The sequence below is a fragment of the Amblyraja radiata genome, chromosome 26 (genome assembly GCF_010909765.2).
Source record: "Amblyraja radiata isolate CabotCenter1 chromosome 26, sAmbRad1.1.pri, whole genome shotgun sequence".
Classification (NCBI taxonomy): domain Eukaryota; kingdom Metazoa; phylum Chordata; class Chondrichthyes; order Rajiformes; family Rajidae; genus Amblyraja; species Amblyraja radiata.
The window spans coordinates 28,222,983-28,248,724 of record NC_045981.1 but is presented as its reverse complement, the minus strand read 5'-3'; the positions used below and the strand labels follow the sequence as shown (position 1 = coordinate 28,248,724).

The following is a 25,742-nucleotide window of genomic DNA, read 5'->3' as shown; positions in this document are numbered from 1 at the left end:
CTTTATAATGAACAGTTCCACAATATTTCTTAAGGACACAAAGTACAGGAGTAACTCAGCACGTCAGGCAGCATTTGTGAGGAACATGGACAGGTGACGTTTCGGGTCGAGACGTCTGAAGAAAGGTTTTAACCCAAAACATCGCCTATCCATGTTCCCCAGAGTTGCTGTGTGTAAGAAGGAACCAGTTGCTGGTTTAAACCAAAGATAGATACAAACAGCTGGAGTAACTCAGCGGGACAGGCAGCATCTCTGGAGAGAAGGAATGGGTGATGTTTCGGGTCGAGACCCTTCTTCAGATGTCTGAGGAAGGGTCTCGACCCGAAACATCACCCATTCTTTCTCTCCAGAGATGCTGCCTGTCCCGCTGAGTTACTCCAGCTGTTTGTGTCTATCCCCATAGATGCTGCATGACCAGCCGAGTTACTCCAGCAATGTGTCCTTTTATGTATTAACTAGCATCTGCGCTTTTTTGTTTCTGCAAAATATCTCGTTGTTCACTACTTGTGGTTTTACCCAATCTTTGTAAATTATGTTAAACAGTATGATAGAAATAAATAATATGAAAATGATAATTTTCATATTATGTAGTAACTTAGTGGTTTCATAACCTACAGTAGTTTTAATGAACCACTTGACTACACTAACTGCAACTTGCAGTAGAGACACAAGATCAGAAGGTATTTCAAGGCCAGTAGTGTAACTGGAGTTTAGTGCAACTGATGTACGTACATGTACTCGGACACAGGAGCCGTGTTGAGTGGCTGAGCGATGCTGGCGTTGGCAGCCGGCTGGACATTGGTCTGACTGCCTATACTGCTGTTGAAACTGCAGAAGCTGTGTATCTGGCTTCGTGTCGGGTTGTGGGTTGCTATGCGACGAGCCTGTGGATTAAAAGGGTCGGCTTCATCCATGTCATCATAATCTCGATCTCTGCAGCACAAAACAGCTCATGTTAGGATGGCAGCAATAAAACAACAAGAGGAATCCATGCAGTTCCTGTTGTCACAAAATACACATTTGTAGAGGCATCAAGGTCACAAATTAATATGCACCATATTTGGACTGCTGAAAATGATTTTCCAACAGCAACATATTCAGCATCTTAATTTTCATGAAAGCATTGATTTTCAGACATCTGTTACCTGTTCCTTCTTAATACAAGTGTAATTCCATATTAATCTTAATTGAAACAACTGCACGTTACATATTCGGATCCATCCTTAAATGACAACATGGTCTTTATTCTATTTATTCACTCCAAAAGTAACTAATTCCTCAGCCTCAGAACGTTCTGCACAAAGCAGAGATGTTGTTATACATCTTCCGTCTATGTTCCTCTGCTTAAGAATACTCAATCTCTAGAAACAGTACCCCTGTGGTCTTTATCCAATTACTTGCAATGTCAATTTCTGCAGTTAATCACCCTCCAATTGCTCCTCTAAGGTACTTTTGGACCTCAGCAATAATTCTTAGAAATATTTAAAATTTCCGCCACTTGCCTGCTTGCAAAGTGAACGTAGCCACGGGATATGGCACAGATCAAGGCACAGAATCCAGCTGCAGCAAGGAGCGAGAACAATAACAGGTAGAGCAGCCCCTCAACACCATCGTAGCAAACACCGTTCAGGGCATCCAGGTAATCCTTTGTTAAAACAAACAAACAATTAGATCCAACAAAGTGAGATAAACTAGGACAACTGTTGTCACGGTGGCGCAGCGGTAGAGTTGCTGCCTTACAGCGAATGACCCGGGCTCGATCCCGACTACAGGTGCTGTCTGTACGGAATTTGTAAATTCTCCCCGTGACCTGCGTGAGTTTTATCTGAGATCTTCGGTTTCCTCCCACACTCCAAAGACGTACAGGTTTGTAGGTTAATTGGCTCGGTAAATGTAAAAATTGTCGCAAGTGGGTGTAGGATAGTGTTAATGTGCAGGGATCGCTGGTCAGCGCGGACCCAGTGGGCCGAAGGGCCTGTTTCCTTGCTGAATCTCTAAACTAAACTACACAGCTGATGTACTCCTGGATCCACTGTTCTATCTCCACCCACCGCTCCCTGACCCATAGTACGCCTCCACAGTATATCTGTCCACTTACAACTTCCCTTCCTCCCACTCAAGGACCCGGTCATTCCAGTTAAGGCAGTGGCTCACCTACACTTTTTCCTATCTGCTTTGCTACATTAGTGGCCTCCCCCATGTTGGGGAAACCGAGCGCAGGGAGCAGTTGCACTCAGTCTACAGAGGTGAACTTGCCTGCCATTCAACTGATCATCTCAATCCCTCTCTGACCTCTCCCTCCATGGCCTGCTGGACTATTACAACAAGGCCAAACACAAACTGAAGGATCAGTAGAGCATCTTTCAGCAGGCACGGTACAGCTTGCAGAAATCAATACTCAATTCTCCGATTTCAGATGCTCTTTCTTGCTCTGTTTTGTCAGAATTGGCAAATTGGCAATTTTTGCTTTTGTTTCCTTTATATACTCTGTTCCATGCACCAGCTCTCAGAGAGCTGGACTATACCCCACCCAGACCTCACATCAGCAGCCACACCTCACACAGTTACAGGAGGTCACCTTTCCGATAGCTGTATCATTTCCCCTTACACAGACATTCCCTTTGCTCTATCCATCGCTCTCCTCCACCTTCCCAAGGCATCCTTGACCAAGCTAAAAGGCAGCAAACAGACTAAATAGAAGTGCACATCCTACTAAAGAAGGAGAGGAATTATTTTTGTGGTGGGAGGGGGAAAGTTTTAAGGTGAGGGGGAAAGTTTAATGGACATGTACGGGGCAAGTTTTTTACCCACAGAGTAGTGGGGCCCTGGAATGTGCCACCAGGGGTGGGGGTGGAGGCAGATACAACAGTGGTGTTTAAGCGTCTTTTAGATAGGCACATGGAAGAGGGATAGGGATCATGTACAGGCAGATGAGATTAGTTTACGTGTATGTTTACCTTGTGCAGACCTCGGCAGTCGAGCATTGCTGTGAGTTGGTGCAAATTTGATTCAGATTTATTGAGCACCTGCATTATTCCAATAATGTCCTTCTGTCAAGAAAAGATGGAGAGTTTTTGTTTACTCAAAATAAATCAAAGCAGTTTCAGTCATAAAAATGTTGGAGGAAACTGGCTTGTTAGAATTTAGTGGCTCCATCAAATAGCATTACATCTGTTACCATGCTTAGAACACTGACTCCACAAACTACAGCCTGCATGGGATAAGACACCTTCATGATTTTTATTCTCTGGAAACTGAACAGCAAAGGTGGCTTTCAAATGATTTTCTGCTGTTTAATGATTCCTGGGGGTTTCAGTTACTGAGTCTAATTAAAGAGGTCATGAAGGATTCATGTCCATAATTATGGTAGATGTCATTTTGACCTTGTTTTAGGCTGTTGTATCCAGGGTTAAAACTCTAATTTAATGACTCGAACCATAAGCTGTTGTAAAATGGATATAGATCTAGGCAATGTTTTATTTTGTAGACAAAACAATGCCAGTATCCATATCAAATAAAATTAAGCTGCATTTATCAACAATTTTTTCCATTGATACACCCAACATTGCGGAAACTTTAACACGCAATAGAATAACTGAACTCTAAATCTAAAGAAATGAGTGTTCTAATCTAATGAGTCTGGAGAAGGGTCCTGACCCAAAACGTCACACATCCTCGTCCTCCAAAGAGACTGTCAGGCCACTGAGTTACTCCAGTACTTTGTATTTTACTAGAAATGTTCTAATGCATACACATACGTTATCCGTTAGTTTAGTTTATTATTTTCACTTGTACCGAGGTACTGTGAGAAGCTTTTTGTTACGTGCTATCCAGTCAGCGAAAAGACTATACATGATTACAGTCAAGCCGTCCACAGTCTACAGATACAGGTTAAAGGGTATAACATTTAGATCAAGATAAAGTCCAGTATAATGGCAGTCTTTACAACGTTCTCAAAGTCCAACTTCGATAGCCATTACTCCTCGGGGTTGGTTAGGAGGTATATTTTATGCACTCACGACACACTTAAGATAGTAAAAACGAATCTTCCAAACGTTGTTTCTTGATTAATTGGTCTTTTATTGAAGTTGTACAAAGCAAATAAATAATCCGTTACTTTTTGTTCTTAATCGCTGTTCCATTCCAGTCATATAAATCATATAAAAGTTTCTACTTATAAACTCATTAACTTGTGTATGTCATGATCATGTCGTGTGTGTGGTAATAAACTGTATTCTCACCATACATATGGCTCCTACATACCGGCCCCCAATTTTTCTATGTATATAACGAAGCAATTACTAATAAACGTTAAAAAAGGAGCTATAAAAGCTTAACATACATTAAAAAACAAAAGTAATATGCATTATATGTCAGCATTCAGACTTTTTTAGCAATTCTTCCATCTTCACCTTCGCCTTCCAGAAGCAGACATATCTTGGTTATCGGTCTTACCAAGACATTGTTCTTAGTCTGAAGTCGTACTGTCCGCACCAAACCTTTAACGTCCGGCATGATTTCCAGTATCCTTCCCATCAACCAAGAACCTTGTGGTGTAGTAGAATCAACCACCAAAACGATATCACCTGGAATAAAATCTCTTCCTCCATATCAGATCAGTTCATGGATATGTCGTAACAATAATGTTGAAATATGAAAGTCCTTCGAGAGAATAATAGGATGCTTAGCCTCCTCAGGCATTGCTAGTCTATTCAGGCGACCACTTACTCTCAGATGTCCTTCTTCCAATACCGGATCAAGCTTGTACAATTGACTGTCTCTTTTGACACCATGTACTCCAGCTTCTAATGTCAATATCTCTTCTTTGTATCTTTGTCTTTGACAGAAAGAGATAATTGCGTGTTCTGCTCTGAGAAGATCCTCAAGATGTAATCCCTGTGGAGAAATTCAGCGAGTGAGGCAGCATCTATGGAGCGAAGGAAATAGGCGACGTTTCGGACCGAAACCCCTCTTCAGACTGTTCGTTCGTTGGGTTCGGCGAATCTTTAACAATAACATTCACTGTGATGTTTTCCTTGATTTCCGGATCATTAGCAGAGATTTCAAATCCCAGTTCAAGCTTTGGCCATTCTCTGTCTGGCTCTGAGAAACTCTGGTCCATCTCTTATTGCCTAAGAAGCGGTCTGCTGTTAGTCCTCTAGAAGCTTGATCCGCAGGATTTTCCTTTATGTTAACATATTTCCACTGTGATACCATTAGTAGCACCCCTTGCATAAGAGATTCTGGTTGCTACAAATGTTAGAAAACGTTTGTTTTTGTTGTTGAAGTACTTAAGCACTGTAGTACTATCAATCCAGAAGATAAATTCTTCCAGCAGAAGCTGTAGTTTTTTCCGTAGCATTATGACAATTTTAACAGCTAAGACTCCGGCAGAAAGTTCCATTCTGGGAATCGTCATTTGCTTCAATGGTGCAACTCTGGCTTTTCCCCATTAAGAATGCAACATGTACTTTATTGTCATCATTTTCCAGTCTTAGATACGAAACTGTACCGTAGCCACTTTCACTTGCATCTGAAAAGTGATGCAGCTGTGCAAATCTGATACGACCAAAGTTTCTAGGCTTCATGCACTGGTCCACTTTAAATTCCGAAATCTTGTTGAGATCCGCTAACCACTCTGCCCATTGCTCAGACGTGTGCGGACGTGGCGCCGACGGACGAGAGGCCGAAGCAAAGACGTTGAAGCCGATGAACCGAATGGAAACGAGAATGGCAGTCGGCCCTTTGGCTTGTAGGCGACGCCGCCTTTCGGGTACGTGGCGTTTTGACAGAGCGGCCATTCGGTAAGTTTGCTTTTAGGCGACACAGCTTTTCGGTTCATTGGCTTTTAGGCGTCCCGCCCTTTCGGTTAGTTTGCATTTAGGTGTCCCATCCTTTCGATTAGTAGGCGTTTCGTCTTCGGACTCTTTCGGTTTATTGGCGTTAGGGTTAGGGTTAGGGTTAGGCACGGATAAGATACCTCTTCTTGCACATGGTCGCTCTTGAATTGAGATTCTGGACTTGAATACATCTGTTTCAACGCACCAGTGTAATCCTAGTGCTCTTTCCATTGGCTGATTATCTTTGTCCAAATCCAACCTTCTGGTCTCCTTGGCACTGTTATCTGGTGGAATGGTTTTCAATACAGCACGGCTGTTGCTGATCCACTGAGCGATGTCGACTGGAATATGTTCCAAGCAAGTTCCAGTGATGTCAGTGAGTTCGCGGAAGCAGTCACGGACTTCATCGCAACAATAACCGACAACATCATCCCCACGGTAAGGGTAAGCACCTTTCCGAACCAAAAACCCTGGGTAGACAGGTCCGTTTGTGTTGCCTTGAATGCTCGCACCGCTGCCTACAACTCGGGCTTGGCATCAGGAAACATGGACGTCTACAAGGTAGAGTCCTACCGACTGCGAAGGGCGGTGAAGGACGCAAAAAGGAGGTACAGGGACAAGATGGAGTCACAGATGGAGCAGCAGGACACCAGACGCCTGTGGCAGGGAGTAACCAACTACCGGAGCACCCCACCCTCATCCGCAAGTGCCGGCACCTCCCTAGCTGATGACCTGAACTCCTTTTACGCTCGTTTCGAGATGCGCAACACCACCCCAGGTCTGCTGACTATCGACAATACCGCCAGCGGGCTGGCTAACAAAGCTGAAGGGAGGAATGTGCACACATTCTCGCTGTCCGAGCACGATGTGAGGAGGGCTCTGACACGGGTGAACACGAGGAAAGCTGCAGGCCCCGATGGCATCTCGGGGCGAGTACTCAAGTCCTGTGCTACGCAGCTAGCTCCGGTGCTCACTACAATATTCAACCTCTCCCTGGACAAGTCCGTGGTCCCTGCCTGCTTCAAAAAATCCATCATCGTACCAGTACCAAAAAATGCCTCCCCAGCCTGTCTGAATGACTACCGTCCGGTGGCCCTTACCTCGGTAGTCATGAAATGCTTTGAGAGGCTGGTGAAGAAACATATCTGCGCCTTCCTCCCTCGCAACATGGACCCGTTACAGTTCGCATACCGTCCGAACAGATCCACGGACGATGCGGTCTCACAGGTTTTGCACACTGCTCTCTCTCATCTTGACACCCAGAAGGGGGGCTACGTGAGGATGCTGTTCATAGACTTTAGTTCAGCCTTCAACACGACAGTCCCCACCAGACTGGCCGAGAAGCTACTGGAAATAGGGCTCAACACCCCACTATGTGCCTGGGCCCTGGACTTTCTCACCGCAAGGCCCCAGGTAGTTAAGATGGGAGGGAATACATCGAAGTCCCTCACCCTGAGCACAGGATCGCCCCAGGGTTGCGTCCTCAGTCCCCTATTGTACTCCCTGTACACACATGACTGTGTGGCTAGGTTCAGCTCCAACTCAATAATCAAGTTTGCTGATGACACTGTGGTGGTGGGCCTGATCTCAGACAACGATGAGAAGGCCTACCGGGAGGAGGTGGCTGATCTAGCACTCTGGTGTCAGGACAACAGCCTCCTCTTGAACATCAAAAAAACTAAGGAGCTGATCGTGGACTTTAGGAAGGCACATCATCCGAGGACGTACACACCATTGAGGATAAATGGGGATACTGTGGATAGGGTGAGCTGTTTTAAATATCTGGGAGTCCACATCTCTGAGGATATGACATGGACATCACACGCCGCAGCACTCGTGAGTAAGGCAAGGCAGCGCCTTTACCACCTCAGGCAATTGAGGAAATTCAGAGTGTCTCCGAGGATCCTCCAGTGCTTCTATTCTGCGGCTGTGGAAAGCATCTTGTCCGGAAATATTACCATCTGGTTTGGGAATTGCTCTGCCCAGAACAAGAAGGCTCTGCAGAGAGTAGTGCGTTCAGCCGAACGCACTATGGGAACTTCACTCGCCCCCCCTGCAGGAACTATACATCCGGAGGTGCAACTCCAGAGCCAATAAAATCATGGGAGGCCCCTTCCACCCCTGCAATGGATTGTTCCAGCTGCTAGGTCAGGCAAATGCCTCCGTTGCCATGCTGTGAGAACGGAGAGGTTGAGAAGGAGTTTCTTCCCAGAGGCCATTCGGACTGTAAACTCCTATCTCATCAAGGACTAACTTTACTGAACCTTTTTCCTTCCGCCCACAATATTTAACATGTAAAAGAATATGCGATTCTGTTTGTAGTTTGTTTGGTTGTTTGTTTGTTTGTCTTTTTGCACAAAGTCCACGAGCATTGCCTCTTTTCATTTCACTGCACATCTCGTATGTGTATGTGACGAATAAACTTGACTTGACTTGGATAGCATGAATTCTCTTTTATTGCAGAAGGAAGTCAGATGTTTTACCATTTGAATTGCGTCCTGTTCCGTAGACATGGATTTTAAACAATCATCCACATAGAAGTTGTTCTTTACTGTGTTTGTCACTTCTTCTGGAAAGTGAGCTTTATTGTCCTCGGCGGTCTTCCGTAATGCAAAGTTTGCACAACTTGGTGATGACACCGCTACAAAGAGATGTACCTTCATCCGATATTCAACGAGATCTTGTTGATCTCAGGCCACCATAGGAATCGCAAATAGTCAATATGCTTTTCTGATACTTTGACTTGATGAAACATTGCTTTAATATCAGCCATCAAAGCAACCGGTTCTTGTCTGAATTTAATAAGAACGCCAATGAGTGAGTTGGTAAGGTCCGGACCCTGCAGTAGGTGACGTGATGTTCCTTTGAAGAATGTAGCGCAGTCAAAGACCACCCTCAAGGTCCCTTACTTCGAGTCATACACCCCGTGGTGCGGAATATACCAAAGCTCTACGTCACTTCAATTCAGTTGGTTTGCTGGTACCATTTCAGCATAAACATTGCCAATCATTTCCTTTAGGAAAGATGTATCTTCATCATGAAATTTCGTATTCTTGCCAAATTTGCATTTCAGATTCTGGGTGCGTTGCTTGCAATGCGACGATTATTCGGCAGACTAACACTTTCTTGTTTGAAAGGCAAGTCTAGACAATAATGTCCTTCTATCATCTTTACTGAGTGGTTCATAACATCCAAGAACTTTAACTCTTCTCTGGACATCTCTTCTGATTCCCTACTGGTATTTTCATTGAAGTCGTGATTGGATTGCTTGATCAACAGCTCTTCTAATAGATATTCCTTTGACAGCAGCAGTAGGGTGGTTATTCTGGTTCCTGTTTATGTTGTTCCTTCTCAAGGAGCCGTAGATAACCCATTCGAGTAGGGTTCTCACGGCAAATGGTCTGTCCCCTTGACTGCTGACAAACGTTTTAGGTTCCAATGCCTTCAAAGTATTCGTTCCGATAAGTAGGTCGATACCAGAATTTATTTTAGGTATCTTGACATCCTTGGAGTATGGCCATTGTTTCAAGTCTTGCTTGGGTATATTTAGATGAGAAACAAGCATGGTCTCATGTGTAAACACATCAGATAGTTGTATAAAATTGTCTTCATCCAGACTAGATATTTCCATACCAGTAATATGATTACTATCGCAGCATTTCTCTTCATTCATGGTACTCAATATAATCTTAAGTATTCTCCTGTAATGTCCAGCCTTCTCATCAAGCTTTCTGTGCAAAAGGTAGCCAAACTTCCATGATCCAAAAATACATACGTTTGCCACACTGTATTCACCTTGCCACTCTTTACCTTTACTGGTAAGATGGAGAAAATGCAGGTTTCTACCCTGGCCCCAATATGCGCACCTATCTGAGGTGAGGTAGCAGCATCACTCGTAGCTGGCTTATCCTTCCGTTCTATTTGCCCCGGCTTCTTTTCTGTATTCTTCTGTTCAGTGTGAAGTAATTCAGGATGACCCTGTTTGCATTTATTACAAGTTATACGACTCTTGCAGTCCTTTCTTCAAACATCCAAAGCAGATTCCCTTTTCCTTTAAGAAGTCCATCTTTTCTTTATATTCCTTCTTCTTGAATTTTCAACACCACCTCATGGTGTGATCAGCTCATCACATGACAAACAGAACCCTTTTTGCTTAATAGTGGATGCATCTCCTTTCATTCCACCTGTCGTTTCTACAGGTATTACAGCAGTAGCGAAACTGCTTTCCTTAGGTCCTGATCTTCCTTTTGTAAAAGTAGAACCTTTGACAATTGCAATTGGTTTAGGATCTTGAATACTCTCATAGCGTATATTTGACATTAACCGTACTTCCCTTTCCATGAAATTCACCAGATCAGGAAGCATGGCCTCTTGATCCTCACCTTCCTGCATCAGACCTGCTTTATCCCTCCACTTTTCTCTAAGCCTATAGGGCAGTTTTAGAATGATAGCTTTCATATTACTAACAACATTCATTTCTTGCATGTGGTTGAGATTTTTCATCGAGCCACAACAACCTCTAAAAAATATCGCAAACTCATGCAATGCCTTCGCATCTTCTGCCTTGATAGCTGCCCAAGCATAGGCCTTCTTCATGTATGCATTTGCAATCTGGTGTTCATTACCAAAATGTTCTTTAAGCAATTTTATTGCTACTTGATAGCCCTCATCTGCAGGCAAATGTTGACAACTTCTAACAAGCTGCTTTGAATATCGGCTTGTGTAATACTCCAGAAATCGTAAACGATCTCTTTCATTAGTAGTTTTCATTTCCACTCCTTAATGAAACGCTATTATGAAAGTTTCATTTTGCATAGGATCAACATCATACTTAGGAATTTCCATTGGAAGTAAGGTGGAAGAGATATTATGTTGAGCTAGAGACGCGCTAATTTAATTTTGATTCCTCACCAATTCACAGATTTCATGTTTAAATCCCTCATTGGACTCAGAGGAACGGTAAACAGGCCTCTGAAAAGAGTACTGGTCTGCATAGGTTTTGTCGCAAGCCTCATGGCTAGTTGTTTATCCCTGGCTGGGCGCAAATGGATGATAAACAGGCCTCTGCCGATCTTGGTTTGCTCGAGCCTGTCTAGTAGGCCTCTGAGAAGGCCAAGTTGCTGGTTTGTCACTGGAGCCTTAAGTTATTTGCTTCGGTCCAGCACCCGGTTGCTGAGATGAAGTTTTGTCGTCCATCCACTTACTCAGTGATAGTTCTGAGTCATGCAAGATATTGTCTGGCTGTAGATTTGATTTTGCTGCTGTTTCCAGCTTAGCAGCTCATTCTTGGACTAAGGAACTCTTCTTCTGAGATACTCTCGAGCCGCATCTTGAACTATGACCTTCCAGTATCTCCTTCTTTGTCTTGGCAACTGCTAATTTTGTGGCTAGTTCCAGCTGTTCCTTCTGTCTACTTAACTGCCTTTTTTGTTCCTCAGCCTCTCTATTCAGCTGTTCGTCTTGTTCCTCAATCAATTTTTTTTCTCCAAGGCGACAGCTTGTAGCGAGAGAGCAGCTACCTCAGCTTCAGCTTCCATTTGAGCAGAGACCCTTGTAGTTGAACTGGCTACAGAACCAGATTTATGTCTTGATCTTCGTATTAAGACGTTTGAAATACTATCTTGGGGTCCAATTTCTTCCTCAATTTCAGCACCTTGTTGTGCAGTTGTTCCCACTGTAGAGCATGCGTTTTTTTTGTTCAATTTCAAATAACCAGTTCTCTACTTTTTCCATGAAACCATCGAAAGATTCCATCTTCTCTTGAAACTACAGATTTTACCTTTGGCTTTCCTCCTCAGGCAGTGGTTTTGTCCAACCTGAAGGCAGAGGTTGACTAATCGAACCTGATTAGATTTTACTTCTTTTGTATTCTCTTCAAAATACATGCGTTCCTCCTAGTTCTCGATTAACTTATTAATCTGCTTCCATAACTTTTGTTTTACCTTCTAGCATTTTTCCAGAAATACAGCTCGGGCCTTTTCACAGAGTTTGACCTCTCTTCTCATATCTTCTCACTCCTGGCTCCACATCTCCCTCCTGTGGTGCCTCTTCGTACTTACCTGTCGAAAGATCCATAACTGAATGTATCCTTTGCTGGCTGCCAGATCGTTATTCAAATGTAGAGCAGGAGTTTGAAACAGTCTGTTCTGCTTCTTCAATAACGCCTCACTATTTTCAAGGTTTTGGATTCTTCTGCCAGTATCTAATGTAAACATTCATTAGCTGAGCACGTTCAAAACATCGTTATTTCCAAGGTGTTTAAGAAGGAACTGCAGATGCTGGCTCAGCACTAGCTGTCTTATCTTCAAATTAAGGTAAATATGCTTCTGACTGCTGGCTTTCCTTCTGCAGAATATTCTCACAGGCTTTTAAACTTTAAACTTCTGATCACTTTCAAATGTGACAAAATAGTCGGTCTACTCACGGCGTCCGGTCAATTAAGTTTCCAATCTTCTTCTTAATGACCCAGGCTCCACCATGTCAGTTGCCAGCCACCAGCAGATTCTTTGATCCAGGATTTAAGCTCTAATCTCTGACAGAGATTCAGCATCTTCATCGGTTCCACTGTTGAATCGGTCTTTGGCTTACTACCTCCTGGTAGTAAAACAGTTTTTTACTTAATATAATGGCAGTCTTTACGACGTTCTCAAAGTCCAACTTCGATAGCCATTATTCCTCGGGGAAGTATATTTTACGAACTCACGACACACTTAAGATAGTAAAAACGAATCTTCCAAACGTTGTTTCGTGATTAATTGGTCTTTTATTGAAGTAGTACACAGCAAAGAAATAATCCGTTACTTTCTGTTCTTAATCGGTGTTCCATTCCTGTCATATAAAAGTATGTCATCTCATTAACTTGTGTATGTCGTGATCATGTCGTGTGTGTGTGTGGTAAAAAACAGTATTCTCACCATCCTTCCTAGACCCAACTGACTCCTAATCTATGAGTCTGCGCTAGCCTTCTCTAGAAATAGACGCACCCATTCTACGTATCAAATCACACCTAAAAATGTACACACAGATAAAAACAAAAATATTAAAAATGTTAGACATGCCTATAATATACTGACAAGCTTAATGGCTCCTACATCCAATGAAGTCCAATTAAAGATAGTTCAAAAGTTTCCAATAGGGTCGATGAGAGGTTAGGAAAACTCTCCAGCTGGTGAGAGGACAATACTAGCTGCTGAGAGGACAGATCAGTTGCCTTATAACAGCTCGGAAGAAAGTCCCTGAATCTGGAGGTGTGCGTTTTCAAACCTCTGTACCTCTTGCCTGATGGGAGAGGGGAGAAGAGGGAGTGCCCTCTTTAGCTAAGCACAATGAAGAAACATACAGTTAGAGGTGCCGGCATGTAGAGCACAACAAAAGCACTGGATCTCAGGAGGTGACTAAACACTTTTGGACACGTTAACAATCAGACTGGAAAAGACTGCAAAGAGAAGTCTCCGCTCCTACCTGTGCCATGGGGAATACTGGGATGGCAATATGCATCAATCCTTGGACCTGCAGCTGCATGGTTGTCAGGGAGCGCTGGAAACTTGACAGAGTCTGCAGAAAGGGAAAGAAAATACTGACAAATATACTGCATTCAAAACTCACTCTAATTTCATTTTCCATTTAAATTATCTAACTAACAACATAAAAAATCCTGGTTTAATTATAAAAAAGAGATTTTTGCTGCAGCTTTACACAAAATATGTAAAATGTACATTTATACAAAATGTACATATAAATATACAATCAAATTAATAATCAGTAATAAAGGTAACTAGACCATAATAGTGCAAAACGGGTCTGTATTGCAACCAAAACACATAGTAGATTCAGCCCTTTTCCTTATTTTTCCAAACAGACTATAAGATAGCATTATATTAAGAAATCAGTTTGTATTAGTTTACTAGGAAGTCAGAAGTACTGTATCTGAAGCTCATTTAAAAAAAGTTAAATTGCATCACCTTTATATCCTATCTCAATAAAACAGAACGTGTACCTTTTGGAATGGGTTTCGCGTGCTGTGGCTGCAGTATAGATAATAATGCACAACATCTGGAACAGAACCAAACAGCCATAAGTTAGTAAATTTCCAGCTATTCATGCAAAGAACCTGTACAAGTGTACAACTATTCTGAAATCAGTTTCTATCTAGGTAGTAGACACAATTTGAAAATGCAAGCAGCAACTTGACTGAGAATTTTTTTGATTCCATCTTCTACCAAGATGCTAAATGGTCCCCATCAACATATAGGTTTTAGTTTCAAAATGAAACGAAGTCATTTCCATAGAACAAAAAGCATAACCATCCAATTATCAATTTTGAGTCTTGGAAAAATGTATTGAGAAAAAGTCATTGTCCCACAAAAGGATAAATAATTATATACAGAACACACGTCCCAAAATACTACCCATTAAAGGGGTAGCAAAGCCAATAGCCCACAGAACAGCATTGTTTATGTAAGTTGTCAGTTTTGGGGAGGAGGAAGAATCATTTTTATATAAAATAATTAAAAACTTTGAAAAGCGTTACTTTACCTGAGCTGATTTTATTCTGGGTCATGTTCATGATGACTTTATCTGGAGCCACGCAGAAATCACTGATCCCCTGAAACATATGGAAGTTAAACAATTTGCAATTTAAAATAAAATGCCAGAAAATATGAGAAGATATTAAAATGAAAGAATTGTATGGTGGAGACTTCATTTTCTTGTGTATGCCTGAAGGAAAATTTATATATTAACCTTGAAGTATACCAGCCAGTTTGGATTTGTTGGAATGGGAGATTCTCTCAAAGATATTGCACAGGGTATACAAGGTGTGATGATGTACTTAGTTTAAATCACTGCATTCATAGGCAGAGGAAGGTTTGATTTATCCATTCTACGTTACTTGGCCGCATTACCATGTCCTGTTTGTATTCCTACTTAGAATTGCTCACGTCCTTGAAGGCAGGCGAAATCCAAGGAACTGTGTTGTTGACACAAGTAACTGCAGATGCTGGTTTATATTTTAAAAAAAGACACAAAGTGCTGGAGTAGCTCAACAGGTCAGGCAGCATCTCTGGAGAACATGCACAAATAACGTTTTGAGTCGGTACTCTTCTTCAAACCTGAAAAGGGTCCCGACACAAAACATCTCTTTCCATGTGCTACTCCAGCACTTTCTCTCAATCTGTATTGTTAATCTAGAATTACATTTTTTGGAGGAAATCGACACGGTGATGGTAGTGGAAACTAAAAAGATTCCTTTAAGTGGTGGGTATGGGTTACTGATGAATTGCATGTCCTTTTGAAGTAACTATTTATGTTTACAGAGCCCTCCATAATGTTTGGGACAAAGACCCATCATTTATTTATTTGCCTCTTGGACTCCACAATTTGAGGTTTGTAATAGAAAGAAATCACGTGGTTAAAGTGCACATTGTCAGTGTAGGAGCCATTCATGCTTAAGCTAGTTACTATTACCATATTATATTATGTTGTCTAGATATTTCTTGCTGAATTATTTTGTACGCTTGGGGGTGGGCTTTTGATGCGTAGATGGGCGTGACATATATGATAGTGAGGGACTGACCAGATCAGACCAGCCACGGGATTTGGAGAGAAAACAGTTCTTACCAGATAGTAAGAACGGAAAGCTACAATTTGTATAAAAATAAAGTGGATCTGGTACGTCCACTTTTTTGTTTGTACAACTACTTCAATAAAGAACGAACTAAGCTGGAAATAATGACTGGAAGATCCGTTTTTCTTGATTTCTTGGACCTCCAAAATATTCCAAATGGAATTTAAACTGGAGGTTTTTGCTTGTCTGCATACGATCATTCCCACCTACCCGTGGAGTAATGGCAACGGAAATTGGATATTGGAAAAGATTGAAATTGCCATTACATTAAAGTAAGAACTGCTCTCTATAAGTGAAACTGAAGCTTGTGAAAGCCTGCGAACAAATGATCTGCCTGATGCAGTCAACTCGACAAAGTCCACTCGTGCGCTACCTGAAGAACAACGATTTGAAACCACGGAACCCAACGCGCAGGGACAGAATTGCTTTGAATTCCAGTCTGGAAGCATACGGCATTACGTCAACACGTCCTAAAGGGATAGTGAGCCAGTATGTCTATAGCTCAGCCACAAGAGGGCGATGTGGAACAGGATAATGGAAAAGAAGCAGCATTAATCTCACCGACAAAGGCCAGGTATTGCTCATGGAAAGACATGAGAAGTCAAGAAACACGTTATGTAAACAAGCTAACAAGTTAATTGAAAAGCTGACGGAACTCATGAAATCAGATGAGAATGCGACGGAAGTGGCGGCGCTGATGAACGGCTGCTGTTCGCCTGCAGTCCGTTTGTCTTTACTTTTTTTGTGTTGTTTTTTTCCGTTTTGTCTAGTTAAGTTTTTGGTTTTTAGGTTGTGTTTATGTGGGGGGTGGGGGGTTGAAACGGGGCTTGCTGTCTCTCCCTTCGGGGGAATGCGACTTTTTTGTCGTATCCCCCTTCTCTGCCTCCGTCTGCGCTGAGGCCTAATGGCGGAGCTGGCGACCTCGAGACTCCGGAGGCAGAGCCAGTCAGGACTCACCCTGGGCTCGCTCCCGTGAGGGCGGCCCAGCTCGGGGCTGGAACGGCGCTCCCGTGAGGGCGGCCTGGCGCGGGGCTGAGACTCTCCCGTGAGGGGCTGTGGCGCTCCCGTCGGAGCGGCCCAGCTCGAGGGTGGAATGGCGCTCCCGTCGGAGCGGCCCAGCTCGAGGGAGGAATGGCGCTCCCGTCGGAGCAGCCCAGCCCGAGGTGGAATGGCGCTCCCGTCGGAGCGGCCCAGCCCGAGGTGGAATGGCGCTCCCGTCGGAGCGGCCCGGCTCGAGGGAGGAACGGCACTCCCGTCGGAGCGGCCCAGCTCGAGGGAGGAGCGGCACTCCCGTGAGGGCGATCCGGCTCGGGGCTGGAACGGTGCTCCGGTGGCTGGGACGCCGTTCTGGCGGCTATGACCCGAGTCCGGGGTTCAGCCGCGGGCCAGCGGCTGTGTCCGCTGGACTGGAGGGCGGCAGCTTCGACCACCCCGCGCCGCGGTGTTTGAGCCGGCCCGTTTGCGGGGTGCGGTGAGCCGCGGGACTGTTTGTGCCATCGCCCGGTGGGGAATCGCCTCAGCGCAGAGGGAGAAGAGGAGGGAAGAGACTGCAGCCCTAAGATTTTTGCCTCCACCACAGTGAGGAGGTGCTTGGAGGATACACTGTGGTGGATGTTAATTTGTGTTTAGTGTTGTTTATTATTGTATGATTATATGTATGACTGCAGGCACGAAATTACGTTCAGACCGTAAGGTCTGAATGACAATAAAGGAATTCAATTCAGGAACTACAATCTAACCTGGTTCAATTAATCAAGCTCTGCAATGAAGTCAGAGGAAACCATGAATTATTGGCCAAGTTCCACGGCTTGAAAGGGAGCTTGAAAAGCAGAATCAGTGGTTTCAAGAAAGAACGGAATCTTTTAATGGTTTTATACAAGATGTGGAGAGGTGGTTATCTAAAGTTGGACAGCAAACTACACACTTCATAGTTCAAGGTGCCTTACAACAGTGTTGTAGAATCTGAAATAGGACCTGAAGACAGTATTTCAAATGTCTCAAGACAAAGTTCAAGCCATCATCTGGTTCTGCATCACGTGTATCTTCAAGGGTCTCTGCTCGTAGTGAAGTTCAGGCAGATTGGGCTGTTCATTTGGAACAGGCTGTCGCCATGAAGAAAAAGCACAAGCTTGAGGCACAAAAGGAGCAATGGAAAAGACAGACTGTGCTGGCAGCAACCAATGCCAAGCCTGAGGCACAAGAAGAAGTATAGTTTCGAACTGGTCTACCAACCGTGAGTTGTCTTGTTATTAAGAAGTGAACCTGTTTGTTTAGTTATCAGTTAACCTTTTTCAGGATCCTAGACCAATTGCAACTGTCAAAGGTTCTGCTTTTGCTAAAACGAGAGAAAGATCAGGATTGAAAGGAAAAAGTTTTGCAACAACTGTAATACCTGTAGAAACAGCAGTGCAAGGAAATCCGACGACAGGTGGAATGAGAAGAGATGCGCCTACCATTAATACTCAAGGTCTTGTTTGTTCTGCAATAAAAGTGGTCACACATTAGGGCGGTGTCGACTGATCAAGCACAAGGGGCACAAAGAAACAATGGACTTCTTAAAGGAGAAGGGAGTCAACTTTGGATGTTTGAAGAAAGGACACATGAGTAAAGTTATATGACTTGTGACGTGTGCTAACAAGATCATCCTGAAATACTCCACACTGAACAGAAGAACACAGAGAAGAAGCCGGAGCATACAGAACAGAATGAGGTTGAATGAGAAGTTAACTGTGAATGATGCCGTTTCCTCATCCCAGATGTGTGCGCATATTGGGGCCGGCAATGAAGCCTGCATCTTCTCCATCTTACCAGTACAGGTAAAGAGCCGCAAGGGGGACAAGGTGTTGCAAACATATGCATTTTTGGATCATGGAAGTTCAACAACCTTTTGTACAAAAAGCTTGATGAGAAGGCTGAACATTACAGGACAAAAGACTAAGATTCTCTTGCATACCATAAATGAAGAGAAGCTTGTGATCAGTCATCATATCTCAGGTTTGGAAATATCTAGTCTGGCCAAAGATTATTTTATACAACAACTGCCTGATGTGTTCACACATAAGACCATGCCTGTTTCTCATCTGAACATTCCCAGCCAGGAAGACCTAAGACAACAAAAGCAGGGATGAAAATGGCTGCCCTGCTGCTGCTTTCAATCAAATATCCACTGTAAACAGAGGAGCTACTGGTCAAGCAATACATTCGCGACTTCAGTGAAAGAACCAGCAAGGAAGCAGAAGAAATGTCCAGAGAAGGGGTAAAGTTCTTGGATATTTTGAATCACTCAGTAAAGATGATAGATGAACACTATTGTCTAGATTTATATTTCAAACAAGAAAGTGTCAGTTTGCCGAATAACCGTTGCATTACAGTGCAGCGCATCCAGAGCCTGAAACGCAGGTTTGGCTAGAATAAATTACATGATGAATATACATCTTTCCTCACAGAAATGATTGATAATGGTTATGCTATAATGGTACCAGTGGACCAGCTGAATCGAAGTGATGGAGAGCTCTGGTACACTCCACACCATGGGGTGTATCATTCAAGGAAAGGAACCTTGAGGGTGGTCTTTGACTATGGAGCAGTCTTCAAAGGAACATCACTTAATTGCCAGCTGCTGCAGGGTATGGACCTTACCAACTGACTCATTGGAGTTCTCATCAGATTCAGACAAGAAACGGTTGCTTTGATGGCTGATATTAAAGCAATGTTTCATCAGGTCAAGGTATCAGAAAAGCATATTGACGATTTACAGTTCCTGTGGTGGCCTGAGGGTGATACACAGCAAGATCTTGTTGCATATCGGATGAAGGTACATCATTTTGAGCAGTGTCATCGCCAAGTTGCTTTAAGGAAGACTTCTGAAGACAACAAAGCTAATTTCCCAGCAGAGGTGACAAACACAGTAAAGAACAACTATGTAGATGATTGTTTAAAGTCCATGCCTTCGGAACAGGAAGCAATTCAAATGGCAGCACACCTGACTTCCCTCTGCCAAATGGGAGGATTCATGCTGTCGAAGTGGATCAGCAGCAGCCGTGCTGTATTGGCATCCATTCCACGAGAAAACAGAGCCAAGGAGACTTGGTCAAAGACAAAGACAATTTGCCTATGGAAAGGGCACTGGGATTGCACTGGTGCGTTGCAGCAGATGTGTTCAAGTTCAGAATTGCAGTACAGGAACGACCATATACCCGACGGGGCATCTTGTCCATGGTTGGCTCTATAGATGATCCTTTAGGATTTCTTGCACCATTTACTCTGCCAGCCAAGCTGATTATGCAGGACCTCTGCAAAGAAAGACTCGGATGGGATGAGAGCATAACACAAACCTTCTCTCAGCGATGGACAGGATGGTTAGCAGATCTCGACAAGATGTCGGAATTTAAAGTGGACCAGTGCATGAAGCCCGCTAACTTTGGTCAAGTCAGATATGCACAGCTGCACCACTTTTCAGATGCAAGCAAAAGTGGCTACGGTACTGTTTCATATTTAAGACTGGAAAATGATAACTAAGATAAGTCTGTTCCAAGAAGCCAAAGAAGAAGAATGAAGAATCACTAAGTTTGAATGCCAACACATAGTGCATACGTTTTGTTTTTGATAATATGTTATGCTTTTACAGCTCCTTTTAATGTTTATTCATAATTGTTTTGTTATATACATTGAACAATTAGGGGCCGGTGTGTATGAGCCATTCGTGCTTAGGATAGTTACTGTTAGCATATTATATTATGTTGTCTAGATATTTCTTGCTGAATTATTTTGTCGCTTGGGGGTGGGCTTTTGATACGTAGATGGGTGTGACATCTATATTACTAAAGGTCTGATCTTGACCACTTCCTGTTGTTCTGTATATTGATTTTTTGATAAAACGGTGCCACTTACGGCTGTGATTTTTGGCCATCTTACTCAGAGTTCCCCTCCACTGCGTAGGACAAGAGGATTTTTCCCATCGATGAAAAATAAAATAGTTATTAGTGGTTAAAAAATGTTAAGATTCTCTCTCCTGAAGGCCACGCCCCTTCCAGAGGGACTATAAAACCCGGAAGTGTTGACTGCCTCAGTCAATCTTTGCAAGATGGGGGAGCGAGAGGGTCACGTCTCTCAGTCTGAGCTGTGAATAATACTGAACACATGTCTACTAAACTGTGCGTGGTTTTACTGACCTGTCAGTGCCCTTAATGTGGTTTGAAAATATAGTTTGGAAATGCTAAAGCTGTGTTGCCTTTGGTTTGGAAATGCTAAAGCTGTGTTGCCTTTGGTTTGGAAAAGCTAAAGCTGTGTTGCCTTTGGTTTGGAAATTCTAAAGCTGTGTTGCCTAATTAAAGTTGCCTTGCCTAATTAAAGTTGCCTTGCCTAATTAAAGTTGCCTTGCCTAATTAAAGATGCCTTGCCTTCTATATAATTAAAAGTCTAATCTTGACCACTTCCTGTTTGTGCTCTATATTGATTTTAGAAAAAACGCTACGACGTATGGCTGTGATTTTTGGCCATCTTACTCAGTCCCCCTCCGCTCATCAGGTGCCGAGGATTTTTCCCATCGATGAAAAATAAAAGAGTTATTAGTGTTTAAAAAAATGTTGAGATTCCCTCTCCTGTCAATCACGCCATGAAGGCCATGCCCCTTCTGGTGGGAGGAGGGATTATAAAACCCAGAAGTGTGGGTGTGGCTCAGTCTCTGCAAGGTGGAGGAGGGAGAGGTCATGACTCCCTGTCTTTAGTGGCCTTGCACCCTGCTTGAAATGGTATGAAACTGCATTTGAATTTGTTGGCCTTGCACCCTGCTTGAAGTGGTAAGAAACTGCACTTGAATTTGGTGGCCTTGCACCCTGCTTGAAATGGAATTTCAAGGATAGCCGTGAGCCAACTGCCAGTCCACCAGCCGTGAGTGAGTGAGCTGCCAGCACAACAGGCAGAAACCAGTCCCTTCAGCCCACAACAACCATACTAGCGCTCCAGAAAGCCTGCCCCCCCCTCCCCCATTGGCCACCAATATTGGAATTGGTGGAGAGGTGGAATATTGCATTGGGGGACCAACCCTCCCATGTGATGCTGGGACCCAACAGGTCCCACTTAGTCGAGTATATAATAGAGGGAGAGGGACTAACCAGATCAGACCAGCCACGGGATTTGGAGACAAAACAATTCTTACCAGATAGTAAGAATGGAAAGTTACAATTTGTATAAGAATAAAGAGGATCTGGTATGTCCACTTTTTTGTCTGCACAACTGGAAATAACGACTGGAAGATCCGTTTTTGCTTGTCTGCATACGATCATTCCACCTACCCGTGGAGTAATGGCAATGGAAAGTTGGATATTGGAAAAGGTTGAACTTGCTATTACATTAAAATTTTAATAAAGGTCATTTTTATACATTTTGGTCGTACCCACTGCATTTCGTTGTACCCATACTCAGTATTTGTGCAATGACATTAAAGTTGAATTGAATTGAATTGAATTGAATCATGTAGAAATTACAGCAGTGTTTATACATAGTTCCCCCCATTTCAGGGCACCATAATGTTTGGGACAGCAATGTCATGTAAATGAAAGTAGTCGTGCTTAGTATTTTGTTGCATGTCCTTTCAATGCAATGACTGTTTGAAATCTGCGATTCATGGACATCACCAGTTGCTGGGTGTCTTCTCTGGTGATGCTCTGCCAGGCCTGTATTGCTGCCATCTTTAGCTTATGCTCGTTTTGGGGGCTAGTCCCCTTCAGTTCAGATTGGGCGATTGACTTGGCCACTCAAGAATTCACCATTTTATAGCTTTGAAAAACTCCTTTGTTGCTTTAGCAGTATGTTTGGGAACATTGTCTTGCTCTCGAATGAACAGCCGGCCAATGAGTTTTGAGGCATTTGTTTGAACTTGAGCAGATAGGATGTGTCTATACACTTCAGAATTCATTTTGCAACTACCATCAGCAGTTGTATCATCAATGAAGTGAGCCTTCAGCAGCCATACATGCCCAGGCCATAACACCCCCACCACTGTTTCACAGATGAGGTGGTATGCTTTGGATCTTGGGCAGTTCCTTCTCTCCTCCATACTTTGGTCTTGCCATCACACTGATATAAGTTAATCTTTGTCTCATCTGTCCACAAGACCTACTTCCAGAACTGTGGTTGCTCTTTTAAGTAGTTCTTGGCAAACTGTAACCTGGTCATCCTGTTTTTACGGCTAACCAGCTATTTGCATCTTGCAGTGTAGTCTCTGTATTTTTGTTCATGAAGTCACTGATAAATCCACACTGACCCCCGATGGGTGTTTTTGATCTCTGGGCAGCTGTTTGGGGATTTTTCTTTATTATAGAGATAATTCTTCTGTCATCGTGGAGGTCTTTCTTGGCCTGCCAGTCCCTTTGCGATTAGTAACGCGCCAGTTTTAATGATGTTCCAATTTATTATCATATTTTTACAAATAGAATTTACTGATTGTATGCAGCAGGAAGAATTGCATTGCACACACACAGGATCATTCCATGACTTACCACAGCTGCAGCCGTGTCCAGACCTAGAGAAACCCAGCTGAGGATCAGAGTCAGGATACCAATGACAATCATTCTGGAATATAAAACATATAAATGTAATGAATTACAGGGTTGGCTTTCAGAATGTTAACCATTGAAAACAGTTTTACTTGTAATTTAACTGCAGGCAAAAAACACTGCAGGATTTTCATTAATCTGGATTTATTATAAATTAGTTATTATCCACATTTGCCTCAAAAAATTGAGGTCAGCCTTGACAGAGGTTTTTCAAATGTCAAAACAAAGACAGAAATTGCTGGAACATTTCAGCAAGCTGGGCTCTCCGACCTGAAACATGGACTCTGTTTCCCTTCCCCATCTGTGCCAAAATGCTGCCTGACCTGCTGAGTATTTCCAGTATTATCAGTTTTGGTGTTATGTTTCCAGTAGGTTTGTATTGTATTTTCACTGTTTTTTAAAACGCATTTATTTTAAACTGTGCAAGTACAGAAAGTCTAAACTGTTTCATTTTCTTAATAAAAATCGCCTTAACCAGAAGCATCTTAATTTGAGGACCAAAGAACTTTTACTAAATGGGAAATGTAGCCATCCTCATCCCGTTCAATTCAATGGGAGCTGGTTTAAAGATGTCTTGATTCAAACACCAGATTTGTTTTTTCCAAACCTCAAGTGCCCTCTGTTTTAACCCAATGTGGGAGGAATAGTTTTAATGCCTCCTGGTGGCACTGGGTCACTTGGATTTGTTTTCACCAAACATCACATCATAAGGAACTGGCTGCAGTGAGGCTAATGTTCCACATACACTTATAATACCGTCAGTACTTACACCACCAATCCCATTTTTCAGCATTGAACAAATTTTAAGCGTATGGAAAGAGTGAACCAGATCTGTGCATTAAACAGCCCAGGAGAGAGGAACAATTCTATGATGGTTCGCAAGGTTCTGCTAAAAGGGATCAGGAGAAGGTCAAGCTTTTTACATTTCCCAGGATTGATGGTGAAAGAAGGGTGCATTTGCCATGGTAATTTGGAAGCATCTTTAGTGGCATGTCAGAAGCAGCATTAAGTATCGGTTTGGGCTGCTAACTCGCTCTAAAAGCTGTAGAACGTACAGAACAAGGGAAGCTAAACAGTAAAAGCCAGGCTTTTCAAAAGACTGACATCTTTCTTAAAAAACATGAAATAGTAATGTACTCGAGGAGTAAAACCTTTGCACAAACAAGGTAATGTTTTAAAATGTGTTGAAAGCAGGAGTCTGCTGCCACAGTAAAGTGCTCTGTCCCTGGTGGCATTAATTAGCCAGCTGAACCTCGTCACACACAATGTCCCATGTAATGTTCGAGAGCTTTCCAGCAGCTGTCACTTATGATACTAGTTTTTCAGTACACAGCTACCATAACTAATTTATTTTCTCAACCATTTCGTTAAACCTTAATTTAAATAATGATTCACAATATTTAGCAATTTGTCAGTATTGTTCATTCCCTACAGCCGGCAAGTTCAAATTTTTACACCATTGTCAACTTCATAATTCCTGATGTTAAATTATTATTTTTCAATGGATATGGATTTTAAATTTTGAAAATGTTGAGCAGAGATCCTGACTGACTGAATCAGAGCCTGGTTCACAATTCCATAGACGGGAGGACAAGAGGCTGCAGAGAGTGGTGGACTCAGCTCAGGTCAAAGCTTCCACACGAGGCGCTGCCTCAGGAAGGCAACATGTGTCATCAAGAATGTCCACCATCCGGGCCATGCCCACCTCACAGTTAAGCAGGAGGTACAGGAGCAGCAAGTCCCACACAAGTCCTACACCCATCAGGTTCTTGAACCGACCTGCACAAACGTAATCCTATCTTGACAAAGGAACACTACAGACCACCTCTTGCACTACCATAGACTTGTTTTCTAATTGTGTTTCGCACTAAAGTGTTGTTTTTGTACAGTCTTTTTCTCTACTGCAACCCTTGAATTGGAAATCTCATCTTGGAGGTTGGAATGTGAGAGAGGAGAAAGGAAGACAAAGAAAAAAACAATAATTCTGCACAACAATCACAAACAATCTTAATGAGTAGTTATTTCAAAACTAATTAAAAAAAATTTAAAACATGAATAATTCTATGTTGTACTTTTATGTTTCTTGCTGCTGGAGCTTGAAATCTGAAGCTTGTCAGGCAAGCAGACGATACAGGAACACACAATTATTGTCATGAAAACACATATTTTGAACATAACCTGCAATTTTTACTAATTACCAACATTTTCAAATGTTACAAATATAAACTAACTTTTTTTTAAAGAAAAGTGACTATAAATAAATTATTTTAAAGTGATTATTTAAGCTGCAATGTAAAACAAATACTTCTGGGTACATCAAATATTAACTAAAACACGACCAATTACATTTTATGACAGCTGCAACAGGACAGAAAATCAATGACTGTTACTGAAGGAATCAGGGTGAGGAGATATACTGAAGTCCAACTCGTCTTTAACAATCACCATTAAGCTGGAAACGGAAATAGAGCAGAGTGTGTTTTTAAATAGTACTCCTTTGCCTCATAACTTCTCACTGGATAAATAAGAGGTAATGTACTGGAAATATTGTAGTTTCCTTGTCAGGTGGGTTGCAGGGGGAGTTGATCCCTCAATTAGACCCAGAATCTGGACAATAATGACTTTGGTTCCGAAACATTCTGGTGAGCAAGGAATGCTTACCTACACTGCAATTATCACAGCCTGTTTTACTGTCGGCCAAATAAATAAGATCAATTTTAA

At 42.7% G+C, this 25,742-nt stretch overlaps 1 protein-coding gene across 4 annotated transcripts in view; it reads right to left on the bottom strand.

Moving 5' to 3' along the window:
- The window catches only part of ttyh2 (tweety family member 2), an 88,754-nt gene that overhangs the window by 14,672 nt on the left and 48,340 nt on the right, over positions 1-25,742 (bottom strand). For 3 of the 4 annotated variants that reach the window (XM_033044557.1, XM_033044553.1, XM_033044555.1), the window contains exons 6-12: positions 22,965-23,037; positions 14,376-14,445; positions 13,837-13,892; positions 13,302-13,394; positions 2,958-3,050; positions 1,503-1,645; positions 733-933 (exon numbers count right to left, since the gene is read on the bottom strand). In XM_033044557.1, coding sequence (XP_032900448.1) covers positions 733-933; positions 1,503-1,645; positions 2,958-3,050; positions 13,302-13,394; positions 13,837-13,892; positions 14,376-14,445; positions 22,965-23,037 — 729 coding nt within the window. The remainder of the gene's footprint in view (positions 1-732; positions 934-1,502; positions 1,646-2,957; positions 3,051-13,301; positions 13,395-13,836; positions 13,893-14,375; positions 14,446-22,964; positions 23,038-25,742) is intronic. The other variant, XM_033044554.1, reaches the window with a different exon arrangement.